Consider the following 25,170-nt stretch of genomic DNA (forward strand, 5'->3'; position numbering starts at 1 on the left):
AAATCACTTACTTTTTGGGCAATTTGACCTTCTTGAGCTCCTCCTCAGCAGCCGGATTCACATGAGCAATGCGGCACCCCAGCGCCAGGAGGGTTCTGTAACGTAACAGAGGGAGAGGACAAGGGTCCGCCTGACGCGGGACAGCAAGAACCCGCAGCTGCGCTGATCGATAACAATGGTGGCTGTGTTGTTTACTATGCTTTATCCTCCTTTGGTGTGAATAATCACCGTTCCCGCTCGTTTATCCGAACGCATCATGTTTTCAAGGCAAGAGACATACCTCTGCAGTACAGTTATGAGGCATTAAATCACCTGCTCCCTGTTTAGTCCACATTCGTTCAATTCAACACTCACTTTAAGGTTTCAGTTGACATTTGTAGGTTATAATTCTTCTCAGTTTCAGGCAGCTTTGAAAACTCCACAAGACAGGGGTGCTGTCTTTTATTGTCATCCCGTATCTAGGGGACAACATAAGGAAAAATATAATTTGAGTTTTGACAACAGGCACTGCCCTAGAAAACAGAAAAGGATGTGCTTTGAAACATGGCCCGGGCAATCCATATCAGGCAAGACAAAGACAGTTATTTGCTGATAGGCAAATAGACGATCTCTTCTCTAGTCAATGATACACACAGTCCCTGAGTTGCCAGTGGTTTGTGCTCTGCGGATTTTTAAAAAATTTTTTATTTAAATTCTATTAGCCAACATACAGTACATCATTATTTTAAGATGTAGTGTTCAATGATTCATCAGTTGCATACAACACCCAGGGCTCATCACATCACGTGCCCTCCGTAATGCCTATCACCCAGTTCCCCCATTCCCCTACCCTCCACCCCCCCAGCGACCCTCAGGCTGGTTTCCTAGAGTTAAGAGTCTCTCACGGTTTGTCTCCCTCTCTGATGACTTCCCATTCCATTTTCCCTCCCTTCCCCTACGGTCTTTTGTGCTATTTCTTATGTTCCACTAGGAGTGAGATCATATGATTCTTCAAGTGTCTGCATTCAGAACATACTCTCGCAGAGAAACAATTTTACACATGGTGGCCATGTTTCTGCCTGTCCCAAATTCATGGAACCGAAATGCTCCTGCATGGTAGCATTCTTCAGAACATAAAGAATTATAGAATCTCTCCAATAGACAGCATTGTCCAACAGAAATATAAGGTTGGCCACAAGTGTGAACCACATTTATAATTTCAAATCTTCCAGGAGCCACATGACAAGAGCAAAAATAAACAGGTGAAGTTCATCTTAATAATATATTTCATTTAGCCCAATATCTAAAAATATTATCATTTTAACAAGCCATTAGTATAAGAAATCATTTCTGAGACATTCTGTATTAGTTTTTCATAGCAAGTCTTCAAAATCGAGGGCATTTTAGAATCACAGCACAATTCAATTCAGACTAGTCACATTTCAAGTGCTCCGTAGTCACTTGTGGCTCATGACTATTGTATTGGACAGTACAGATCCAGAGATTAACTAATTAATGCATTCATTCAACAAACATTTGTCCAGTGTCTCCTACGTGGTAGGTACTGAGTTAGACATTAGGAGTTCAGTGGTGAGCCAGGATGGCCCCAGGCCCATAAAGAATACAGTCTAATGGGGTAGAGAGCAGTAATAAAATAATCATAACAACAAATGTAATATTGCAACTGTGAGTAGTTCCCCCAAGGAGAGGTCTGTGGTGTTATGAAAGCATAAGGCAGAGAGGTGGTCATATAGACGGTGAATCCTTTATGGTAGCTCCATCAACCCATAAGTGTTAGAGCGCAGACCCTCTCAGTAACGAAGCTGGAATGTGTGTAACTGGAGGGTGTCAGGGTCATAGGAAGCCCCACGACTTGCCTATCCTCGTGCCCTCAGACGTGACCTTACACAAACCATAGAACAAAGTCAATTTACATCCTCTTTGAAAAATGCTTTCTAGTGCAAAGAGATTCCGTAACCTCCTCTGAGTGTCTATTAATCTTAGCGATCATCTGAAAACCATATTGAACAAATTCTTTTTTTTTTTTTTTTTAAATGATTTTTTATTATATTATGTTAGTCACCATACAGTACATCCCCGGTTTCCGATGTAAGGCTCGATGATTCATTAGTTGTGTATAACACCCAGTGCACCATGCAATACGTGCCCTCCTTACTACCCATCACCAATCTATCCCATTCCCCCACCCCCCTCCCCTCTGAAGTCCTCAGTTTGTTTCTCATAGTCCATAGTCTCTCATGTTTCATTCCCCCTTCTGATTACCCCCCCCTTTCTTTATCCCTTTCTTCCCCTACCGATCATCCTAGTTCTTATGTTCCATAGATGAGAGAAATCATATGATTCATATTGAACAAATTCTGATCCAAAACAATGAATCAGCTTTTTTTGCCTCTCCTGCAGAGAGGACAGCTTTTTCTGAAGGGGAAAGGAATAATGAGAGTTTTGAAGGAGGTGCAGAGGAACGACAGTGCTCAATATTCCCCTAATAGAAGAAACCATTTCCAAGTAAGAAGGGAGGCGAACACCCACTTCCGTCTGCGCAGAGCTGGCCTCCCCAGCACCCTTGACCGCACTGTGACAAGTGAGCAGGGCTGGAGCCACAGCTACACGGGGGGCAGTGAGGAGTGAGTTTGGGCTCATGTGGTTCCCTTCCTCATTCCAGTCTTTCAAGAACCCTCCCGTGTAACAAGGCCATCCAACCCTCCGCCCCAGCCTGGCCACTGGAACACAGACCTTGCCAAAAGTCCATCCAAGCTCTATTTTATTCATTCCCCAAAGCTCGTGGATGTTTTCAGCCAGTCTGTCTCGGATCTTTTCTAGGTGAGGGGGCAAAACCACCTGAAAGGAAAAGGAACAAGTGCGAAGTTAGCAGTATAAGAACGAACCGTTCTGAAATCTATCATAAACATGTATGCGGGTAAGGTGCCACAGTCGAATTCACTACACGTCCCCCAGGAGAGGCTGCTCCCAGAGGTTCCTTTTTCCCAGGAAGGACGATACTGTTGCAACCCACCCTGTTTGACCCAGATGCTTCCAGAGATTCCTTCCTCTCTGGGCTTCCTCTTCGCCCATCCCTTCTCAGTCTTCCTTGTAGATATTTGTGTTCTATGTTCTTCCCACGTGAATGCTGTCCTGGGCCTCATCTCCCCTCTGTCCATGCTCTTTCCTTGGGAGATCTCACCCAGCCATAGACGGTCACTCTCGAGTCTGTATGTCTCCAGCCGTGGTCTCTCCCGAAGCTCAGACCTACAGTTCCAACTCTCTGCAGGATTTTTCGACCAAAGTAAATCCAACATGCTATTCAAAACTGAATTCATTTCTTTCCTTCAAAGCCTTTTCTCTTCCTGTTTTTCTTCTTTTTGTTGAATGGCCCAACATAGCTTCAAGTCTCGAAGTCAATCCTGGTGTCTTTCCTCTCGGCATGACTTGCCCTCCCCCACCCACTGCCATCAAATCAGTCACAAAATTGATTGTGTTCATTTTCAAAGCATCTTTCTGAAGGGTCCCCTCCTCTGATCACTCAACCTCGTTATTTTCTCATTGGACCGTTGCAAGAGTCTCACAGTTGGTCTCTTCAACTCCCCACCAGTCTACCCTCCACACTGTGGCTAGAGTGGTGAGTCTACAACAACAAAATCTCATCAAAGCACTCTCCTCCTGGGTGTCTCCAAGTGTTCCTCGAACTCCTAAGGCACAACTAGATGTGTTAACCAAGTACACAGTGTCTTCCTTCAGTTCTTCCACTGTGGTCCTCCCAAACACATCCTTCCCAACCTTCTTGAAAGTCTCACAAAAGGTCACACTGTTTCACAGTTCTGTCCTTGCACTTGCAACCTTCACCCTTATTAATCCCCCCACGATACACATAATATGTATACACACACCCCTCTACGCCACATAGCAGATGACAAGGACACTCTCATAGACCAGGCTCTAGATGGGAACCTCTGAGCCCTTTTCCAGCTAGGCTCTATCCTTGGGTCTTGCTCTCAAGACCCCAGTTGTAGAAAGGATCCTGCTAAATCAGTTTGGGGAGAATCCACCACCCTTGATATCTGGTCACCCCTAGGCCCGCTTCTGTGTCTGATCAAATTTCCTCCTGCCCCATCATCCCCCAAGTGATATCAGATTACTTCATCCTGCCTCCAGAGAGAATCCTGTGAGGTCAATTTAGGAAGAATCCATCCCAACCTCCGAGGTCTCTCTTAGTAATTTCCCTTCCACTGACTCTCCCCACCTCTCCTCCCCAACTTGCTCTCCTTGGCTCTAAATCCCCACTTGCTCTTACTGTACCCAGAACTGAGCCCAGCTCTACACTAGAGTTCCTTTCCCCTTATTTACTTAGCTCCTAAGTAAGATCTGTTTTTACTGCTTTAACTGCTGTCCAGCTCTGGTTTTAATCCCAACACCCTCAATACCCATCCTTCTAAATTTAGCTCAATTTCCCTTTGGAAAGTCTTCCCCAATTACCTTCAGGGAGAGTTTCTCTGTGTTTTCCTGGCACTTTGCTTATATCTTTCCACAGAGGTCACACCCTGCGGGCCCCAGTTGTTCCTCCTCTCCTTCCTCCCATTTTTAAAAATTTACTACTACTGCAACTGCAATAATAATTGTTCTCATGTTGATTCATTGGCAACTTTTAAGAAATGGGAGATTTCATATAAAAATCCAGATTTCTAGTTTGTTTTGATCCCTTAGAAGATCCCTAACATTGGACCCACACCTTTGCCTGGCAGCTCTTGGCTGGAGGGCCTGTGCACTCGACCTATTTCATTTCTGCATCACCTGCCTGGTCCTTGCAATCCTCACTTATCACAAAGGTTATTAGTGTTTCTACGAACACAAAAATCCTGACTTTTTTTTTTTTTTTTTTTTTTTTTGAGGGAGGTAGCTCCTGGAGAAAAAAATTTTAGTTAAAAAAAAAAAGTATATCAAGTCAGTGAGGTATATAAGGAGATCATGGAGAAAAATATCAATTACATATTTAACTATACGTTATAATCACTATCTGCCTTTCAATGAAAGACATTTAAAAAAATCAACTTAATCTACTCATCAAAGAGTCAAAGTTAGTAAGTGGCATGATGTTTCAATAAAGAGCAAAATGGGGAAAATTATTAGCAAAGGAATTATAAGTCTATCTGGGTTTTATTGGTAAGTCAAGATAATTTTTAAACTAAATGCTCCTTAGGTGATCACTGACTGAAAGGGGATTCACATGTGGGAAGAACCACATGCTTCAATACAAGGAGAAAATGTGCAAAGAGTCCGCCACAAGGAACCGCAAATCATAATTTCAGTGACCTCAATTGGTGCCTCCCTGGGGCAGAGTAACACTGGTTTGCTAAGTGCTATGGGGTGCCTGGGGCTGGGCTCCTTCTTCCCAGTGTCACGCCCTGGTACTGGTAGTGCCTAAGGACAGGGCTCCAGTCAGCAATACTTCCCCTGCAAACTGGTTACTGTGCCCGAGGGAGCATGGGGTTGACCGTACATATTTAACTTCTCCTTTGACAATAATTTCACGGAACGGTAGATCCTAAAAAATTATAAGGCCTCATTCAAGATAATAAATTGCACCTTTCCAACGAGAACTTGCCTATTATTTGATTCCCTGGGAACATCTCCCTAGTTCCAGGGCCCACACAGATTCAACTTTGGGTCCAGACTGCAAAGGTTTTTCTCGCTTGTTGATTTATCTGTGATCTTCGATTTTCAAATCTTCAGTTCTGCATGTTTAGACACTCTTCCCACTCTTTGGTCAAGCCCTCCTTTGCTCCCTCATCAAAACTTCCCCTCATTTTTTTGAGGCCCACTTCTTCCAGGAGGCCTTTCCTAACACTTGCTTCCGCTGATTGAGCGAGGGGCGGTGCAGAGAAGTAGGCCCCTCATGCTCTCCCCTCACTTGGGTGCCGGTGGCCTTGCGTCCATGCGAAAGCTAGTTTAGTTCTTTGGCCCTCAAGCTTTGTGTCTTTGGAACCAGGGGATCCAATTCCCAGGATCATCTCTGGCTCACCAACTCCTCCCCAGTTTCCTATCAACCTTCTTAATGCCAACTACTTTCAAGGTGCTACACCAGGCTCTGTGAGGCAGGCAGGGAAATGCCGCTCTTTGCACTCGAAGCGAATTCACAATCATGAGCTGTGGGAGGTACGACGCAGACTCAAGAACACACACGCATAGCTGAATGTAATAGGGTCACATGAGTACTACGGGGAAGAAACGTGCTGGAGACCTTCTGCAGGTCAAAAGAGCTGTATTCCTACAAACTATTAACCCAATGTGCCTCAGAGACAAGGCCCCTTGTCAATGATTTTCTCTAATGTTTAGAATAGACACTTGAATAGCATTGGTGTGGAGGAAATACCGAAAGCTGTTGTTTACACCCCTTGTCATAAACATGTGAGTGTCTCTCTCAAAGTAGAGAGCCTGGAAAGGGAAAGAAATGTCCAGTTATCAGCACTTTCCCCTCATACGTACTATCCCATTTCTTTCAGCTTTATTTCCAACTCTTCTCCTACATGCTCCCTCTCCTCTAAGCATCCAGCCACATGAGAATATTTATTACCACCTGTCCCTCCCTTTTTTTTTAAAGTTTTTATTTAAATTCCAGTTAGTTAACATATACTGTTATATTAGTTTCAGGAGTACAATAAAGTGATTCAACAATTCTCTACATCACCTGGTGCTCAGCATGGAAAGTGTACTCTTCATCCCCATCACCTATTTCCCCCATCCCCCCACCCACCTCCCTCTGGTCACCACCACTTTGTTCTGTACGGTTAAGAGTCTGTTTCTTGGTTTGCCTCTCTATTTTTCCCTTTTGCTCCTTTGTTTTGTTTCTTAAATTCTACATGAGTGAGATCACATGGTAGTTGTCATTCTCTGACTTATTTTGCTTAGCATAATACCCTCTAGCTCCATCCATGTTGTTGCAAATGGCAAGATTTCATTCTTCTTTATGGCTGAGTAATATTCCATCACACACACACACACACACACACACACACACACAACCTCTTCTTTATTCATCAACTGATGGACACTTGCGCTGTTTCCATAATTCACCCTTGGATGCCCCTCCCCATTTAAGCTTATGAAAGGCCCTGGTTGAATTCTATCCTACCTGGACTTCTAGAAATATTCTAGCCTAATAGGTGTCTCTAGCACTTATTTGTGCTACAGTTCATTTTGCATTTATTACACTCAGACTTAAAAAAAATAATACATTTGCTTTTTACCTCTTCAATTTGGTTGCAAATTCCCAGACAGTATTGCATATCTGTGCCTGCACCTCACAGAGCCTTGCCTGTAGCAAGTGATCAGGTTGTTCTCCGAGAAATCCTTAAAGAGCTCAATCTACGCATATGGCGGGAACACGAAGAACAACAGTTGTTTGCATTACGTGGCAATAACAGAGAATGGGCAATAGGAATGGTTCAGAGACAACACAGAGGGAAGGATGTAGCCCTATGACTTCATCAACATGGGTTGCCTCCTGCTGGCAGCTGGAACCTACCTGACTGGTGTCTATGGGGCATGGGATGAAGGAGGCTTGGGAGAGGGACTGGGTGGTACCCAGAAGATCTCTAACGCCTTCAGCGTCACGTTTATATTCTTTGACAGGCTCCAATCTCATCTTTTCTTTTGGAAGTAAGGCTTCATAGCAAGGGGCGTAGCCAGAGGGAGGCAGGAACTTAAATTCTCCATGACGTCCACCCATCAGGAAACGTACTCTGTAGCGTTTGGAGAGACCAGGAAGACAGAGGTTAAAAAAAGAAATCCCAGCCCAAGTAAGCAAAAATTCAAGATAAGCCCCCCACCCCCAAATTATTTTGTTGGGAAGCGCCTGAATTCGGATTCAGTACAGCGAACATCTGAAAGTATGCAATAAAGCGGTGGAGAGAACGGTCAGTGTGGGATCCTCAGTTGACCTGTGTCAGCTAAGTTCTTGAAAGTTAATTTATACATAAATATCACTAGACTTTAAAAATGATGTTTTTCCTTACTCTGGGAGACAAATCATTATTGCAAGGTATTATTACTAGAGTACTGAAAAGAGTAACAGTGATGGTGATGATGTTACTATTCTCTGAGAAGATCATACTGAAATCGCAGCATGAGGACTCCAAGTCTTTTCACTTGAGGGACATTACTCACACATCAGTTAAAGAAAACATGGCATAACTACCTGGGGGCAATAGGAAATTCTAACTTTCAGAAGCAGGCAAAAGATGAAGACAGACCAGAACATCAAACACAAACGGCATATATGCCAGGTGCTCTTATTTGAAGTGATACACGGCAAAGGCTGCAGTCCCCCAAAGCGGCCATACGAGGGCGACTCTGAAGAAGCATCAGCATGTGGCCTTAGCCATAGGAAGCCAACTGGGCATCAAGTGATTGCTCACTGGGGTACCAGCGCCTTTCTCAGGGGCACCACCACCCTGCTGGCATCCAGGCCTGACGCTCTGGTCCACTCCAGCAGTGCCTGCAGAGACCTCCCAGGAATGGGGGAGGACACCTGGGGGCTCACAGGAATGGCAGGCCCCGATTTCCGGGATACTGAAGCCTTTCAATATGCCCATTCAGCATTCTGGCTGAATCAGCCTCACGTATATAGGTTAGGTTAGGGTTATAGTTACACCCCAAAGCTCCCCTTGCAAGGAGGAGAGGATGAGAGCGAACCATTTCAAAATGACACTTCATACTCTCCTAGGTTTGTAACAAGAAATAGAGCTTTTTGCAAATCAGCTGCAACCACATCAATCTGATGAGGAAATGTGACCAGTTTTAAGTAATTAAAACATGAAAAGATATGTAGCCCTGCAGGGTCAACACTCATTTCCCACAGGAAAAACCAATACATACACGTAAGCATCTGCACTCAACACTCTCGCCCTCCTCCTCCCTCTGCTGAACAAGTTCCTGAGCCCCTATGACGTGCTGTTCTATGCACAGAGGACTCGGCAATGAACAAAGACGACAGCGTCCCTGGCGTCACAGAGAGCAGGCGTCCAAAGAGCAAAACAGTCAGAATTACTGGTAGGGAGATATGGAGGAAGGAACAAAGAGGGCAATGTGAAATAGCTCAGGCAAGAGGGTGGTGCCTAGGCTGGAGTCCAGAAAGGCCTCTCTGAGGAGGAGACGTGAGTTAACCCTGCGGGATAAAGAGGAGCGAAGGAGTCTAAAATCTGGAAGAGGAGCATTGCAGGCAGAGGAACCACATGTACCAAGGCCCTGAGCAGGAAACAGTTTGGGTGGAGAGCCCAAGTGGCAGGAGAGGAGGTGGGAGGGGCAGTGCAAGATCAGGTCGGGTCTGTGAGCCAAGGCAAGAAGAGGAGATCGTATTCCAGGCGGGAAGCTTCGTGAAGACTTTAAGGAGAAGAAATATGAGATTCTTCCAGCTGCTCTATGTTAACAGATCAGCAGACCAATTGGCAGGTGTTTGGAGGCACCTGACACCAAACTAGTCGCAGTGGGAGATGAGGATAGGCTGAACCAACGTGGTGATGGACAAGACGGAAAGCAGCAGCCGGATCCCAGTTTTGCTTTGGAATGAGGATTGTTAGGAACTGCTGATGGAGTGGGCTGGAGTGGGCTGGAGTGGGCATGTGTGTGCGGGGGGATGGAGGAAGGGTTATGACCTAGCAAAGCTCTCACAGCGAGACTCTCCACTAGGCCTCACTTCCTTTCACTCGATGTTCTGGTACAGCAGCCTTGCAAGAGAGTCTCAGTGCTGGCTGAGTGATTGTGGAAGTGGCCTAATCATGAAACTGGAAAATAAAACTCTCTCCAAGTAGGAGACATTAAGGTTTTTTTTTCCTTCCCAATGCAAACAAATTCTTTATCCAAACAGCATTTTACAAAATGCTGTTTTAAAATTAATTACAGAAATCACATGAAACCTCCCACTTTCCCATTTTAAAGTACTAAACAGTGATACAGAATGAGAACCACAATCGTCCCTTGTGAATGTTCCTACATTAAATGTTACGTAATGGGGCATGATATATGTGTATTAAGAATATGAACAATGACATTAAAACAAAATTGAGTCATTAGCCTTCAATGTTACTAATTTAGTGAACCTTCAGGAAATAATGACTAAGCCTTAAAATTATTGGTTGAGAACTTCCCAATTCAACTGCAACATAGCAGACTGTGTTACTGACATGCTGAAATTGTGGGATAGAACTAGATCTTTTTGAGCAAAAGAAGAGTGTGGGACGTTTTTTGTTTTTGGGTTTTTGGGGTTTTTTTGCCTTTGCCTCTTCTCCTTGAGCACCCTTTCTGTGAGGAGCTGGATGCGGGACTTTGTACAGCAAATGTATTCTTTGTTACTCACTACTCTACAGATTCCAAGAACAAGTAAATCATCTCCTTCGAGGTCTTCTAGCTGGACTTAATTATTCATGAGCTGTCTTGCCAGTTCTGTTTCGTTTTACAATTTCCTTACATTTTAACATTTGTTGTCATCTTCTGGATAGGGAGCAAATCAAGAAAGGTGGAGTTCCACATAGCACCTAGGGAAAACCATGATTTCTGTTTTTATATTTGGTTATTAAAAAGGGAATGATAATTTGGTTATAAATCTTCATCTCATCTCCTCTAATGGCCACAAAAACTGTAAAATGAAAAATTTACATAGTCAGAAATCAGTGTTTACTGCTCACTGAAGCATTTGTCTCCATTACGCTGTGCTTCAGTGGGCGGAAGAAATGGTCTTGGGTTGCTTCCAAAGACCTGCCAGACAGAAGGCCGCCCCCCAGCAGGTGGGATTACACAGGAGGGGTGCCAGGCACACCTACCATCTGTGGCTCCTTCCCTCGCTGCCCAGAGCCTCTGGGAAGGGCTCCAACAAACCACCACTAATATTGGTGGTCCTTCTCATAACTCTCTCTGGGAGATCCAGACTAACCAGGTCAAAGGAAATAATTAGCGATAAATGATAGGCTGGAAGAGAATAATCAAAAGAAATACCTGAAACTCACTTTAATTATTTGAAGATATTAAAATGGGATTCCCCCTCTGTCTTACAGCTTTAGCAGAGGTCCCACAGGCAGATAATTCAGAGGATGCCAATGTTTGCACATCCTGAAGGGAGATGCTGGATCCACTATGAGGGTCCATCAAAAAATGATGAAGCCAATGCAGCTTTAGCCCATCACATACCTCCACCCTGATAAGAAAGGAGAACAAGTGATTTGGAGAGCACGGTCAGGGAGAAAGGGAAGGGAGTGCTCTCCTATCTGAAGTCAAATGCTGAGGGCTTAAGAACTACTAAGGAGCTTGTAAATGTCCCCTGGAATTTAGTAAGGGACATGATCACCTGGTGACAGAACAAAGAGAGAGAAAGAGACAGAGGGTCACAGAGGACCTCAAGACAAAGAGCTACCCTTCTGCTCAGGGTGGGACCAAGGATTATGTTCCTGGAAAGCCAGATAGATTCCACGAGTGAGCCAGCTGTCCGCCATATTGAAAGCAATTATGTCCAGAAAGGCAAATGACCGCGCAGAGATCAGAAACCCAGGGGCTGAGGGAAGTGCGAGGCCTGCGCGTGGGAGGGCAATATAGAGTAGGGCTTGGGGTCAGCCTGAAGGGAGCAGCCAGCACGGGTGGTAAAACCTGTGCAGAAAGAACTGCAGGGAGATGCCTGCACCTAAGGCCCCAAGGAAGCTACAACAGGGTCCCAGAAGAGAAAGCAGCAGCCATTGCCTAACTGTGACACGTCATTACACAAAGGCAGCAGGGTCTGAGGCAGAGCTGGCTGACTCGGGAGGAGCTCGGCCTCCGACTGCAAGCCCAATGGGGAAGACCTCACCCATCAACTGCATACGAATCTGAGTTTTTCTAGCCAGGTGGATGGCACTTTTATGGGACCAACAAGATGGTCCTCATTCTTACAAGGAGTAATAAAGGTTACAGAGCCTGCCCGAGAACTTGCCCAGAGCATGAATTTGAAGGGGTAGCAAGAAAAACAACAAAGTTACAGGTACCTAGTCTATTTCTTTCAATAAATCTGGTACCTGGCACTTAAGGTTTATTATTTGAATCCTTTGCCCCACTCATGGATGAGAAATTTCCAATGAGAATGTACATCTCTCTTCGTCAGGTGTATTCTTCCCTGCTCCTTGGGTTCTATAGAATCTCCTGGCCTCACAGAAAATGTTCAATTTAAAATAAAAAGATAATTCAAGAATTGAGTTCATTAAAATTAGTTCTTCTTGATCCTTGGATTTTTCTCTACATTAATGGATTTTAAAATCAATATTATTAATCAATTTAATCTCTTCCACTCAAGTACCTGTTATCATCTTCTGGAGTTCTTCCTATAACTCAAGACATTCCATCAGCTCTCAAAGAAGTTTGTTTTTTTTTCCTTCCTAACGTGACTACAGTAAGTGACTGTGTCCTTAGATCCCTCCACCTCAGAGATGAGAAATCCTGGGAGTAGTGAAGTTTAGGGATATGTGGAGGAATTTTTTATTTACTTGACTGGCTTTGAAAACAGAGCAGATTGTATTGAAAAATCCCTGCTAGAATTTTCAACTTAATCTTTTGAGACTGTGGCATCCTGGCTTGCCAATTTGCAGAAGAGATGAGACTACCTAGCGCAAGTTCTCTTGAAAGACTGACCTATGAATAAAAAATACAGTAAAAATCAAGACAAGGCTTTGTCATGCTCAAGAAGGATGACTCGGATTCCTTATCCATAGCTTACTAGCAAACGTGTGACGTCACTTGACTGTCTTACTGGACGTCTCTTTCCTCTCATCTGCTACTGAATCTCTCCCAAACATCAGGGAAGGTGTGTTCCAAAGAAGAAAAGGATACAGGCTGTGGTTAAGAGGAAGAAGAATTAACAAGCTTTAGCTGACCTGAATTCAACTCATAAGTCATGATTCATAATTGCATCTTCCGTCCCTATCGCTAAGATGGGAGAACAATTTGAGTGATGTGTTCCCACATTCATATTTCTTTCTGGCCAGTGTTTGATGAAAGCCCAGGGCAATCCAGCCAGTACTCATCTGTTCTCCACAGAGATATATTTATCTCAGCAATAATTTCCACAGCATTGACCACAGCAAGCTGGAAATAGCGAGGCTGTTGGTTACCTGAATTTTAGCCAAGTCTGGTAGATACCAACAGAGAACAAACAGCAACCACAAATACCAACCACCTTTCGATAATGTTGTTTTTATAAATTGTAAGGGCTGGTAAAAGAGTTATGTGAGACAATTAAATAGATCTATGGTGAGTTTAACTATAGCTATAAAATATATCCTACTACAGCGATTAACTCATCAATTTTCTGCAAAACGAAAAGTATCACCCAAAATTCACTGTATGCTGAGGCTTCTGGGTCACCTTCTCCATGTGGTTCATGCCAAGATGCCACCTTGCAGGGTAAGACTATATTTTAATAAGGGGTTTGCTGGCATTTAAGTAACTCAACCTTTTGCGTGGTCTCCAAGGTACATATGCCTCATCCCAAATTCTGTCCTATAACCAAACAGGATTTGTTACATTGAGGGCCTACTGCACGAATAGGAGCCACAAACAAGCCACACTGAGAAGAAAACTAAGGAGGCACATTCGCAATAGTTAGAAAAGAGAGTACATATTGATTTGTGGATTTTGTTAGTAATTACTCATGCTGCCTTTGACTTCACTGTGGGTAAATCTAATTGAAAAAGATTTTTGCTCTTCGATGACTGTGGGCAGGGACATCTTAATCAGGTATTATTAACAACATAGTTTGTAGTTATAAAAATAATTATGGGGTCACAAATTCAAGACTGTGACCTCAGCAAAGACCATTAAATAGGAGGAAATGGGGCTGTGAAAGAGAAATCTAGTTTGGAAGCCACAGAGAAATTGGAAGGAAATAGGAGAAACAGTCCTGAACGCTTCTATGATGGGAGAAGACTCTCTTCCTAGATAGGCATGACCTGGTACCTCGCTGGGGGAGACACTGTAAAACCAGGCAAGTGTTCTACTACATTGGGTGAAAACAAAAATTTCTTTTCAACTGTATTATTATTATTTTGCATATGAAAATTAAAGTCTTGTTCTTCTAGCTTACAAATTTACATTTTTGGAAGCAGCATCATCCTTAACATGTAGCACTACTTTAAGAGGACCTCAGCATTTTTTTTTTTTTTTAAGAGAGAGCAAGAGAGACAGAGACATAGAACATGAGAGTTGCAGGGGTGGGGCAGAAGGAGAGACAGACTATTAAGCAGGTTCCATGCTAGGCATGGAGCCTGACGTGGGGATCGATCTCACAACCCTGGGATCATGACCTGAGCTGAAATCAAGAGTTGGATGCTTAACCGCCTGAGCCACCCAGGCCTCAGCCTTTCTGTTCTGCTTTCTTCACCTTGACCATTCACAGTGGAACTTGGCACAGGTCCAATGACCAGAGGACTCGGTCACTTGATCAACCGTGTTATTAACCATATTTATTTTCAATAAGATACTATAATTAACTTGGAATTACTATCCTGCTTTCTCTCTCTAGCTTTCTGTACACTGGAACTAAAGTAGTATAGAGGGAAGCTTCTGGGTTTCAGCACCACATCATAGTTTACCGACTGATAGAAGAGTATTAGTATATTGATCCCATTTGTTCACAAATAAAAATAAATTGGCTACTCTCCAACACAGGAGCGGCACTGAAACGATCAAAGATATCACATGAGGGACTTGGATGTACTTCAGTAAAACGTATTTCCCAAATGTGTGCTCAGTTCCATCCCTCCTCGGATCATATCACGTTCTGAGAACCAAAGACAGGAATACGTCAGAGGTGATGTTTTCCTGATAGAGAGGAGGCTCGAGAGACATCAAGCCCCCCGCACCACATTTTAGCTTCCCACCTGTTCAGGGGCTCTAAGCCAGACGCCCTCCTAGCTAAGGTATAAACTGTTCAAGTCAACACATCTGGACTCTTCAGTTTCTTAAATTCTCTCCCCGGTTGTGCTTATAAGTGGGTAAGAAAAAGGAGCTGTCTAACCTTGGAAACTTGCTTCTCTTTCTCCTGTGCTCTGAGGGGGCTGCATGCTCTGCTGACCTGGCCAAGAGATGCTAGAAGCATGTTCTACATATGGATAAATTTCAGTCGCCTCTTTCTTCACCTGCTAGCTGCAGTTCTTTGCCAAGAGATTTCAGTAAGTCCTCGCCAAAACAATAAATAAATTCACACACTTAAAAATCCTATCTCATTGCTTTGAGGGATATTGGACGGATGAGTTAATGATTAAAATCATTATACGAGATTGTTGTACGCACTGGGAAAGTCCCTTAGCCAGCACACTAAAAAAGGTCCTTTTCTCCAGAGATCTGACTTCTGGCTAAGCACGCCTCTCGGATGAGAGGCTTGAGAAGCAGGTGTACTTGCTCTGAAAATAAATAAAACCCAGTGAGTGGGATGTGGTCAAAACAAACAAAGAAGAGAAGGGCAGTGATACTGGGGGACCAAGGCCACCCAAGGCAAGTGTGGTCCCAGGAACGGACTGCTCAGAGTGACCTTGTTTCTCCCAAGAAGGTATTAAGCCAACAGGTGGATGACCCAAATAGTGTTCCACCGTATTTTGATTTCTACTCATTCTCTTTCTTCCTGGGGAATAAAGTGGGGAGGATGTACAATGGGGCAAATGCTGGTTGGCCAACCCCCCCACCCCGCGCCTGCCAGAGGGTCTCTGTTTCAATCAGTTCTCTTTGTGCTTACAGTGTCTCCTTCAACAATGCTCCTTGTTTTCTACACGCCTTTTATGGGTATCAGTGAAGAATGACAGGTTACGTCACATTTAGAATGGGAGAATTGGAATGAAATTCTAATGGGAATATCCTCAGAGGAGAGAAACACAGGTAAAAAACTTGCAACTCTAGAATACAGTCCCTTGGGCTGATAGAAGGTTCTCTGGCTTGAAACACTGATGAGTAGATTTGCAGCCCTAGTAAAATTTTACTATAGTGGGTCTCCATTTGTTAAAAGAATCTCAAACACTGATAATATTTAATTTAAATAGATTGCATCCATCTACATGAATAGGTTTAGAAATATCGTGTATCTGTACACTGTGTCACTCTGTTTGCAAACATATATTAGCTTATACCATGTGTGTTTGCATGTCTGTGTCAAATGCCAAAGGCTGAATATCATTTCCGAAGGATGATTCTTTATTTCTAAATTATTTAACTGAAACAGAAATAAAATTTTATCCTCTGTTGGCAGATATATGAACGTGCCTTGGTTTACCAGTCTACCTTAAGTGCTGAGGCCTATCACGGGGCTGTCACTTTGGAAATTCATCCCCAAGATGCTCGGAGCTCTGAGATGGTTTCTTTCTGGTCCGAGCTCCAAGCCCGTGTTCTCTACACCCCTCCTCTTATGGCCCTTTCCAATAGCTTCCATGGAAAGCAACAGGATTCTACCTGTGTTGACTCTAGTTTCCTACTCAGTTGATTGTGATCTCTTTAACAAGCAGGGATCGGGAATGACTAAGAAAATCTTGGGGATGAAGACTTATAATGGGGTCTTGTCTTACAGACATTTAAACATATAGTCAGAGTAAAATAATTAATACAGCATCTAATTGATACAAGGGAAGGGGCAGAGCAGTGAACACAATAGTTCACAACAGTATGTAGAAAAACAGCTTGTATAGCATAAATCCAATTTAACGTAAAAATATTGAAATACACAAATAAAAAGGGATTATGGTTATCTCTGGGTGGTATGATTTTGGGTTCTTGGTATTTCCTTGACTTGCATTATTTTTGTAAAAGGGAAAAACAAAAAACAACAGAAAAATAAAACTAAGTGTGAAAATTCAAATCACAAACTGCGAAAAATATTTGAAACCAATAAGGCAGTATTTTCAATAGTCTTAACATAGAAAAAATTGCCCCCAAAATTAATACCAGAAAGGCAAAGAATACCAAATAAAAATATTGGGCTGAGATAATATGTAAGAACAATAAGCATAAAAAAATGCTTAACCACACTGGTAATCAACTAAAGAGAAAATTAAAACTTTAAGTTATTCTCAGATTGGCAAAGATGAAAAATCACCAGTAACAGTAAAAGGCAAGGAAGATCCAATCAGTTGGGTTCCCCCATATGTTGCTCTAAATGATACTACAGGTCAAACCCTTCATCTGAAAATTTTGGAGTTGTGTTTCAGGCTTCAGAATTCTTTAGATTTTAAAAAGGAAAGTCTACAGAGTATGTATTAAATAGAACCCCCAACCAGGTGATGGGTTGAACCCCATAATCAAATACATTAATATTTCTGCAGTTAAACAGCACATATTCAAAAGAAGTAGGATAAACAAAAGACTAAAAACAGCCTCATTTCTGTTGATGACAGTTTTGCCACAAGATAAACTCAGGTCAAAGTCTGTGGTGAAATGAGTTATAAAAAACTTACAGGTTTCAGAGCTTTTGAGATTTCAAAATTGTTGCTCATGATTTCTGAACTGTTCCATACAATCTTCCTGAAAATCTATGTGGCTACATGATTATAAATTTAGACTTTAAAAAGTTCATACCTTTTGACATCCTTCTAGGAAGATCTTAACAGAAATGCAGACAAAGAATTATGCTTAAGGATGTCCATAATAATTTTATTTATAAAGATAAAAATGGAATTGGCATGAAAGTCTAAAAACAAAGTAATGGCTGTATTATGGGACAGCCAAATAAAAGGATACTATATGGCTATAAAAATTGGTTTAGGAGGATACTAAATGACTCAGGAAAAGGCTCATTGACGTATTGCTGAGTGAAAAAATCATCAAGACATAAAACTTCATATACAGTGTGATGTCAATTAAAAAATTACCATATATGTGTAAAATAAAAGACTTGAAAATATACCAGAATATTAGCAGACATTAAACGTTGAGAACATGGATGATACTGTCTTATTTATAACTGTATGTTTCAAATTTTTAATAATAAGCATGTAATTTTTTAAATACTAAAGCAAGGCTCTACATAGATATTATCTTACTATATGAGCACATGATAAAACTTTTGGCGGTAGGTATGTGTTCAACAAGTATCTACTGAGTCAGTGATTCTGGATTTCTCTCCTACTTTCACTATCATTTGGGGGGGGCACGCAGGCAAGTCACTCATGGCATGGAAGTCCTGAGGAACACCACCACGCTCCCCAGCTCGCAGGAGTGGTGGGGAGGTGGGCTAACAGCTACTCTTCATGAAATCACAGCCATCACTTACTTGACACCTGCTGAGAAGCTCACCACAGGGAAGAAGAGCCCATCTGTGTTGAAGTTCTCAAACATCCCCTGCACAGGCTGCCCGTTGATGCGGAAGGAGATGCTGGGCACTCCGAGGTCAAGGCAACAGCTCACCACGTCATCTGATCTCAGGAGGTGCTGGTTGATGGAGGCTACGGCTCTGGGTATGCGGCCTGGTGAGCAAAGAACAAGAAGGCGTGAGGAACCCTGGAGCAGGCGCTCGCAGGCCACCCATGGGGTGGGGAGGCATGGTGGCACACGGGAGGGCTGGATACGCTACTGCATTTGAAACGCAACCCGGCTCCCCCGGTGGGAGGTGAGCAATGAGAAAGGATTTCCTGAGCTTGTGAGTAGGCAAGCCGAGACAAGAGGAATCTCAGAGGAGACTCTCGAACTGCCAGCAATGGGAATGAGCATGAATTCAACCCCCTCAATGTGTGCTCAGATTCTGGCCTGGTGTCCATTAAGATTCTCCTAGAAGGAGGTCAAAACACATTACTTCACAGGGCTTGGGTCCTGTGGCATGTGTGTGTTTATTCACAGATGCCCAAACACCTTACCCTCTTCCAGCTCCTCTAAGAGATATGGCCACTTTAGTCCGGGATGCAGGAGCCATCAAAGTGAATAAAAGCAAAGTCATCCAGCCATTAAACCATGCGGCACGTTTGCTTGTTTTAAAGAGTTCTATTAGTTCACACCACAAGGCAAACACATTGCCGTTATATTACTGTATGGATGATTTTTGTTGCTATTACTCCGTATCTCTTTCATAAGATGATCTGTCATCTCCTGGCTTTAAAGTCATGAGAAAATCACCACTCAGGATTTCTGTGTCACACTATCTCATTCTAGAAGTTCTCAAAGTAAATTACCATAACTCTCTCACCCATGCCCCTACCAAGTTTACAATTCTATTGGCAAGAGAGCAGTGAAGAAGCAGAAGTTAGGGATTAAAATGGAGTTTCAGGCAAAAAAATTTATAAAAATATATACATATACATATATTTTTGCTACAGAAGTAATGCATGTTCATTACAAATGTTCATCATACATATAGAAAAATATAAACAAGGAAAAAATGTAACTCAATAAAAAATGCTTCTTGCTTCTACTTTGGTACACACACACGTATATACTCTTCACCCAAACTAGGAGATTGTAGGTTTTGTGACTTGTTTTTTCTACTTATCACATCACAAATACTTGATTGTATAGTGGAATATTAGAAACTGCATTTCAATGGCTTCATAATGTGCCATATGTAATTAAAAACCCTCTTATGATGGGTACATGAGTTGTTTACAAATTTTGTACACATATCTATGCTATGTAACATTTCTCATCTCAGCTCAGAACTTTTTAACATTTCCAGTGGTTACCGCTATTCTAGTCAGAGGTTCTAAACAAAGTGGTAAGTTTTTAAATACTGAAACTGCTTTACTCTCCTTAATAAAAAATATCCGGTACCTCCTTCTGGTTATTGGGGGCAACTGACAAAACCATATCGTGTTTCCTTCACCCCCACACTTACACAAACATTCACGAGGCTCTACGCGGTGTCAGATACTGGGTGTGGAACTGGGGGGTCAAGGACAGAAGATCCAGTTCCTGCTCCTAAGAAATTCATAAGCTGGTGGGAAATAAACATTTAAGTAACGAATTCAGTGTAATTATCGGAATGAAGGTGTACGTAAGGTAATGTCTTCTAAGACAGAAGAAGGTGCCAAGTCGGCCTAGAAGCGTGGGACAAAATCCAAAAGATCAAAGATCCACCAGATAAATAAGAGTATTCCAGACGGAAGGAATAGCTTATACAAAAGGAATGTATGACACGCCTCCTGCATGGCTAGGGGTTGGTAAGGCGGGAAGGCAGGGACTGATGGGAGCTTGCGGAGGAGATGCGGGAGGGGAACGAAGCTGGACTAACATACAACTCCTGGTGTATTTGCACCGATGGTGCCGTGACACGAGCCGGGGGCGGCCTCGGACGTGGCTTTTGTAACTTTATACCCTGCTTCACTACTGGGAATGAGGAACAAGTTCATCTAAAACAAAAGAATCTAAGCCCAAACGTGAAGAGCGCACAGGTTCGACACCTTTCCCGTTGCTCTACTTGAGGATCCTGAGGAGTCTTGGTTCCTTGTTTGGGGTTCAGGTATCCCAGGTCCCCAGGTCTTTTCCTCCTTATCATAATCAAGTTCGCTGTGAAAGGAACCGATGATACTAGAACTCAGCAAATCCTGCTACGATGGCCTTATTCTATCTCCTAAGTTCCCAATAAAAACCCATCCTGTCTGTTGGAATGTTTCTTTTTCCTTTCGTTTAACTTCTGGATGATCTCACAGTAGCCATTTGAAAAAAATCCAAGAGATTTCTGTGAATTTGGGAACACCAGGAAGTAACTGAAATGCTCGGTGGGTCGACTCACTTTAAAGGTATTCAGATCCTTGCTGGATGAAATTACAAATTAGAAGGTCCTTTACTGTTCTGAGACGCCTCCAAACTAGGACACACGGACAGTGTGACATGGTGACACCAGGGCCCGCTCTTGCCACCCGCTCAGAGTGTGCTGCTGGCTTCCGTGCTGGCCTGGGCTCGGCCAGTAAAGATACGGGGCAGCTTTCACGACGGATGGTCTTCATCTCTAGCGGTGCTCTGATGGCATCAGAAGCTGAGGTCCAAGCTTTATGTAGCCTTTAATATGCCACGGTTGCCAAGTGCCTTCCTGGGCAACGGCCGCTGGGAGAATTTCTCCTGTCTGGCTTCCTCTCTCGGTGGAAAACAACCACCACGTGAACAATTAGAGCCTTGTGGTAAATGCCACTGCCTTTTCCAAAACCCCCTTATTCTCAGAGAATGGGCACCGAGTAGAAGCTTCTGCTGGAGCACTAGACCATCAATAGGCAAAGTGAAATCAGGGCTTGAGCCTATTTTTAAAACGTATGCAGAATACAGAGTTGGGACCAATATTATCTAGAAACTAAAGGGAGACTGTTGATAATTACTGGATAGGAAGCATATACTTAGCGAGTACTTAGAGCAACGTCTTGGGAAGTCTATTTGAATAAGAAAGTCCATTTCATATAATATTCATGTTGTAAAAGATCATCTGATAAGGTATATTTAGTTTTAAAATGTGAGGGGTGTGAAGATTTTCCAACCAGAAAATAAGGGGATTGTGCAATGGCTTCTGTACACTGTTTTATAAGTCTGTTCTCATCTAAAGGAAGAAATCTCCAACCCTGTGAGGGCTTCCGAGGCTCCAAATGATTCAGAAGGGTCCTGTAGTCCACATTTAAACAAGATACTTGTCCTTCACAGTGCTCTGTAGTGAGTGGTGTTGGGGCGGGGAGCAGAAGTGAGGTCACGGAGGGCTGTGTTCAAATACCAAGTCTTTATGTGTTACGTGAACCTCGACAGGTGATTTTACTAGAAAATCAGCTTCCACATCTATGAAATGGGGGCAATAATGCCCACAGTGATGCTGTCAAGGGCTGTCTGTAAGGTACCGTGATGATTCCTACGATTTTATTGAAACGAATGACTGATGTCCTGCATGCCATCGAGACGTATAGCAGTAGATACAAATGCCAGAACACTGTAGGAATGTCTTTTGTAATATCAGGAAAAATTAACAATATGGAGAATCATAGTACTGAGGGCTGAGTCCAGAAAGTGATTGGAAAGGTCACTGTATTGAGTTATCAAAGTCAGGAAATCCCTTTACTGAAGACAGTACTTAAATAATAGTCACTTCCAAATATGTTTAATGTACCTGACCCTTTAGAACCACTGGAAGGGAACTCTGAGGAAGGGAAGCAAAGTAGTTATAGAGCCGAAGGTGTCTCAACTGCTTTTCAGGATATAGGAAGTCCATAATCCTAGCGACCACCCACTGAAACAGGCTGGGGAGTCCTGTGGCCTCTCCTGTGTGAAGCAACTGCCCCTCACGCAGAGGCTTGGGCCTACCTGAAGGTCCCAGGAAGCCCAGAAAGGCCATTCCAAACCAGCATTTGAACATAAAGCAAAAGCCCACGTTATCACATGCAGCCCATCTTCAAGTCGACCCAAGGATAGATTAGTGCAGGATTTAGCCTCTTCTGATGAGTACTGTAGGCAACTGGAAACACTGGTGCTCAGCATTTCCACTGCCCCAGGCGCTGCGGAGCTTGGCACTAGAACGGAAAACCCAACACTTAGGCACTTGGATGGAGAGAGGATCCAAACACACAAAAATGCTGGTGTTCTACAGCTACTCTTGGGCTCCTCTCTACACAGCACTTGGCTTCTGGAGAGGTCTGAGTCACAGGTGGGGAGTATCTTGGTAGATGAACCCCGGGACTCATCTTAGCAGGGAGACGGGTAAGGAAGACCCACTTATACAAATGTGACTATAGAGCTAAATGATCCAAAAGTTTAGAAAGTCAGAAGTCATAATAAATCAGAAGATACAATTTTGCTCCATTCATTTCCTGTATCACTTATCACTCAGGATGGTAGATTCCCCCGCTTATTCCAATTCTGCAAGGGAAAAATTTATTAAAGCAGAAAGATAGGTGCTAATTTCCTCCTGTGATACTGTCCCCCCAAGCCCCCTGGCCAGGAACACACTAGAGGCTGCTCTGGGCTGAATTCATCCCGGTGGCGGTCCTGAGAGGCTACATGAAGGTTGGGTCAGGAGAGGGAGAGCAACGTCATGCCAGAGTAGAGCCAGTCCCTTGAAAGGCAACTCCCAGTGGCCCAGCTGATTTTGGAGCCTGTAGCGCAGGTTGGCAGGGTTGAGATGGGAGATATTTCTATGGAATATCTTGGGCTTGAAAGTGACTTCACAGGCTTCAGTGGCTAAAAAGACCTATAAAGACAGCTTTTTTCTTACATAGAGAAAAAGCTCATTTGTTAAAAAAAAAAAATTCATTTGTCGCTTGAAACTTCCTTTCCCATTCAGCATGGGACTCAGGTATCCCCTTAGGATGGCGCTGCTCTCATGGTCTCCAGTGAGGTACACACAACTCTGGATATTGTCTTTAGGATTACAGTGGACTCCACAGAAAATAGGGGAAAGGAAATCATATTTACTGGGTATCTAACGTGTCAAGAACTTCATGTTCCTTACCTCACTTACTTATTCATTTTTTTTAAAATATTTTATTTTTTAAATTTATTTATTTTAGAGACAGAGAGAGAGAGAGTGGGGGGAGGGGCAGAGGGGGAGAGAGAGAGTCTTAAGCGGACTCTGCACTGAGTGTAGAGACTGATGTGGGGCTCGACCTCACAACCCTTAGATCATGACCTAAGCCGAAACCAAGAGTTGGATGCTTCACTGACCTAGACACCCAGGTGCCCCACCTCATTTAAATTTCTTAAGACCCTATATAATTTTCATTTTATCTGAGGAAACCAAGTCTCTGGAGGTTAAGTAATTTGTGCTGTGTCAAAAAAAAAAAAAAAATCAGTAAAGACAAGAGCTGGGATTCAAACCCAGGCACAACTCCAAAGCCATGCTGTTTCTTCTTGACTGTTTCCAGTGACAAAGTGCTAGGGGCACTATAATTCCTTCCAGTGACAGCAATATCTATTGACTTTAGTAAGTACATTGAAGATCAGTTCAAGGCAGTAGCTTAATTTACGCTTACAGATCAGTTTAAAGTTAATGGACCTGGGCATTTACATCTTAAGGAAAGGAGAAAAATCGTCGCGATGAGTTCCCAGCATCTCTCCCTTGCCACCCTCCGCTCCCTCCTGCAGTAAGCTGGAGTATCATTTCATTTCTTCATCCAATAATCATTCTTTCATCAGATAGTCCAAAGTTCACTGCTGTGCCAGTGGGAGTCATTAACCGAGAACTTATGTCTTCAGCGGGAGCACGCATTGGCATATTCACCTGCAGTGCCTTCTGCCAGATATGAGTTCCCCGTGTGCTGGGGGCGGATTCAGAATGATGCCAGACCCAAGGAAGCTTTGTGTTTTAGTGAGCATGAAAGGTGTAAATCTCGTAGACATTGGTTTCTCCACATCTCATCAGATGCTGAAGACTGAGGGGGTAAGCTTCTTTGAACACACCTATATGGCATTATTTTTTAATTTTATTTATTCATTTGAGAGAGAGAGGGAGCGTGCACAAGCAGGGGGAGCAGGAGAGGGAGAAACAGGCTCCCCACTGAGCAGGGAGCCCGATGTGGGGCTCGGTCCCAGCACTCTGAGATCATGACCTGAGCTGAAGAAAGACACTTAACCGACTGAGCCACCCAGGTGCCCCACCTATATGCCATTATATTACTAAGTGTGGGTAATGTTCAGAGAGCCACAATCAGCATTTGAAGCACTGAGTCCCAAGCCCCTTTCCCCTATCACCAATCAGAAGGGCCACCGCTAGGGGTGACTGGTGCGGGCTCAGCACATCCAGCCTCCTAGTCTTCTGAGGAGACAGGACAAGAGGGATGGCGGGAGTGCTGCACACCCCTGGAATGATACACAACTAGACGGATGTTCACAGTCTGATATGCAAACAGTAGTCTTTTCTAGATGCACTGGATTCTCTGTCTCCTATGCCATTGACATATTCATTCTGCAAATTTTGTGAAGGGATATATTAAGGGCGCCAGGCAGTGCTACAAAATCTGAGAAGGACTGAGTAAAATTTTTCCTTTGAGAAGGGTTTTTCTTTGAAACAAGGTCCAATCTGCTTCATCCAACGGTCTAGGTGTCCTTCATCTCTCCTTAACCAATCCCCAGGCAGCGCTCTCTCCAGGTGTAGCCTGGGACTGTAGCTTGGGTTATGGTGACCAGATGGCAGGAGATGAGCGGCACTCAGCAGGCAGTGGGGGGAATGATTTTCTCAAGTCGATTCCGCTCATTCCCTCACAGATTCAACCCTACCAAACCCAGGAGATGTAGATG

At 43.4% G+C, this 25,170-nt stretch overlaps 1 protein-coding gene across 1 annotated transcript in view; it reads right to left on the reverse strand.

Annotated features, from left to right (window-relative positions):
- The window catches only part of RYR3 (ryanodine receptor 3), a 586,345-nt gene that overhangs the window by 191,774 nt on the left and 369,401 nt on the right, over nucleotides 1-25,170 (reverse strand). Inside the window, exons 21-25 of the mRNA XM_044392456.3 lie at nucleotides 18,254-18,446; nucleotides 7,517-7,733; nucleotides 2,734-2,838; nucleotides 355-458; nucleotides 12-95 (exon numbers count right to left, since the gene is read on the reverse strand). Of these exons, the coding sequence (XP_044248391.2) occupies nucleotides 12-95; nucleotides 355-458; nucleotides 2,734-2,838; nucleotides 7,517-7,733; nucleotides 18,254-18,446 (703 nt within the window). The remainder of the gene's footprint in view (nucleotides 1-11; nucleotides 96-354; nucleotides 459-2,733; nucleotides 2,839-7,516; nucleotides 7,734-18,253; nucleotides 18,447-25,170) is intronic.

The sequence above is a fragment of the Ursus arctos genome, unplaced genomic scaffold (assembly GCF_023065955.2).
Source record: "Ursus arctos isolate Adak ecotype North America unplaced genomic scaffold, UrsArc2.0 scaffold_36, whole genome shotgun sequence".
NCBI lineage: Eukaryota > Metazoa > Chordata > Mammalia > Carnivora > Ursidae > Ursus > Ursus arctos.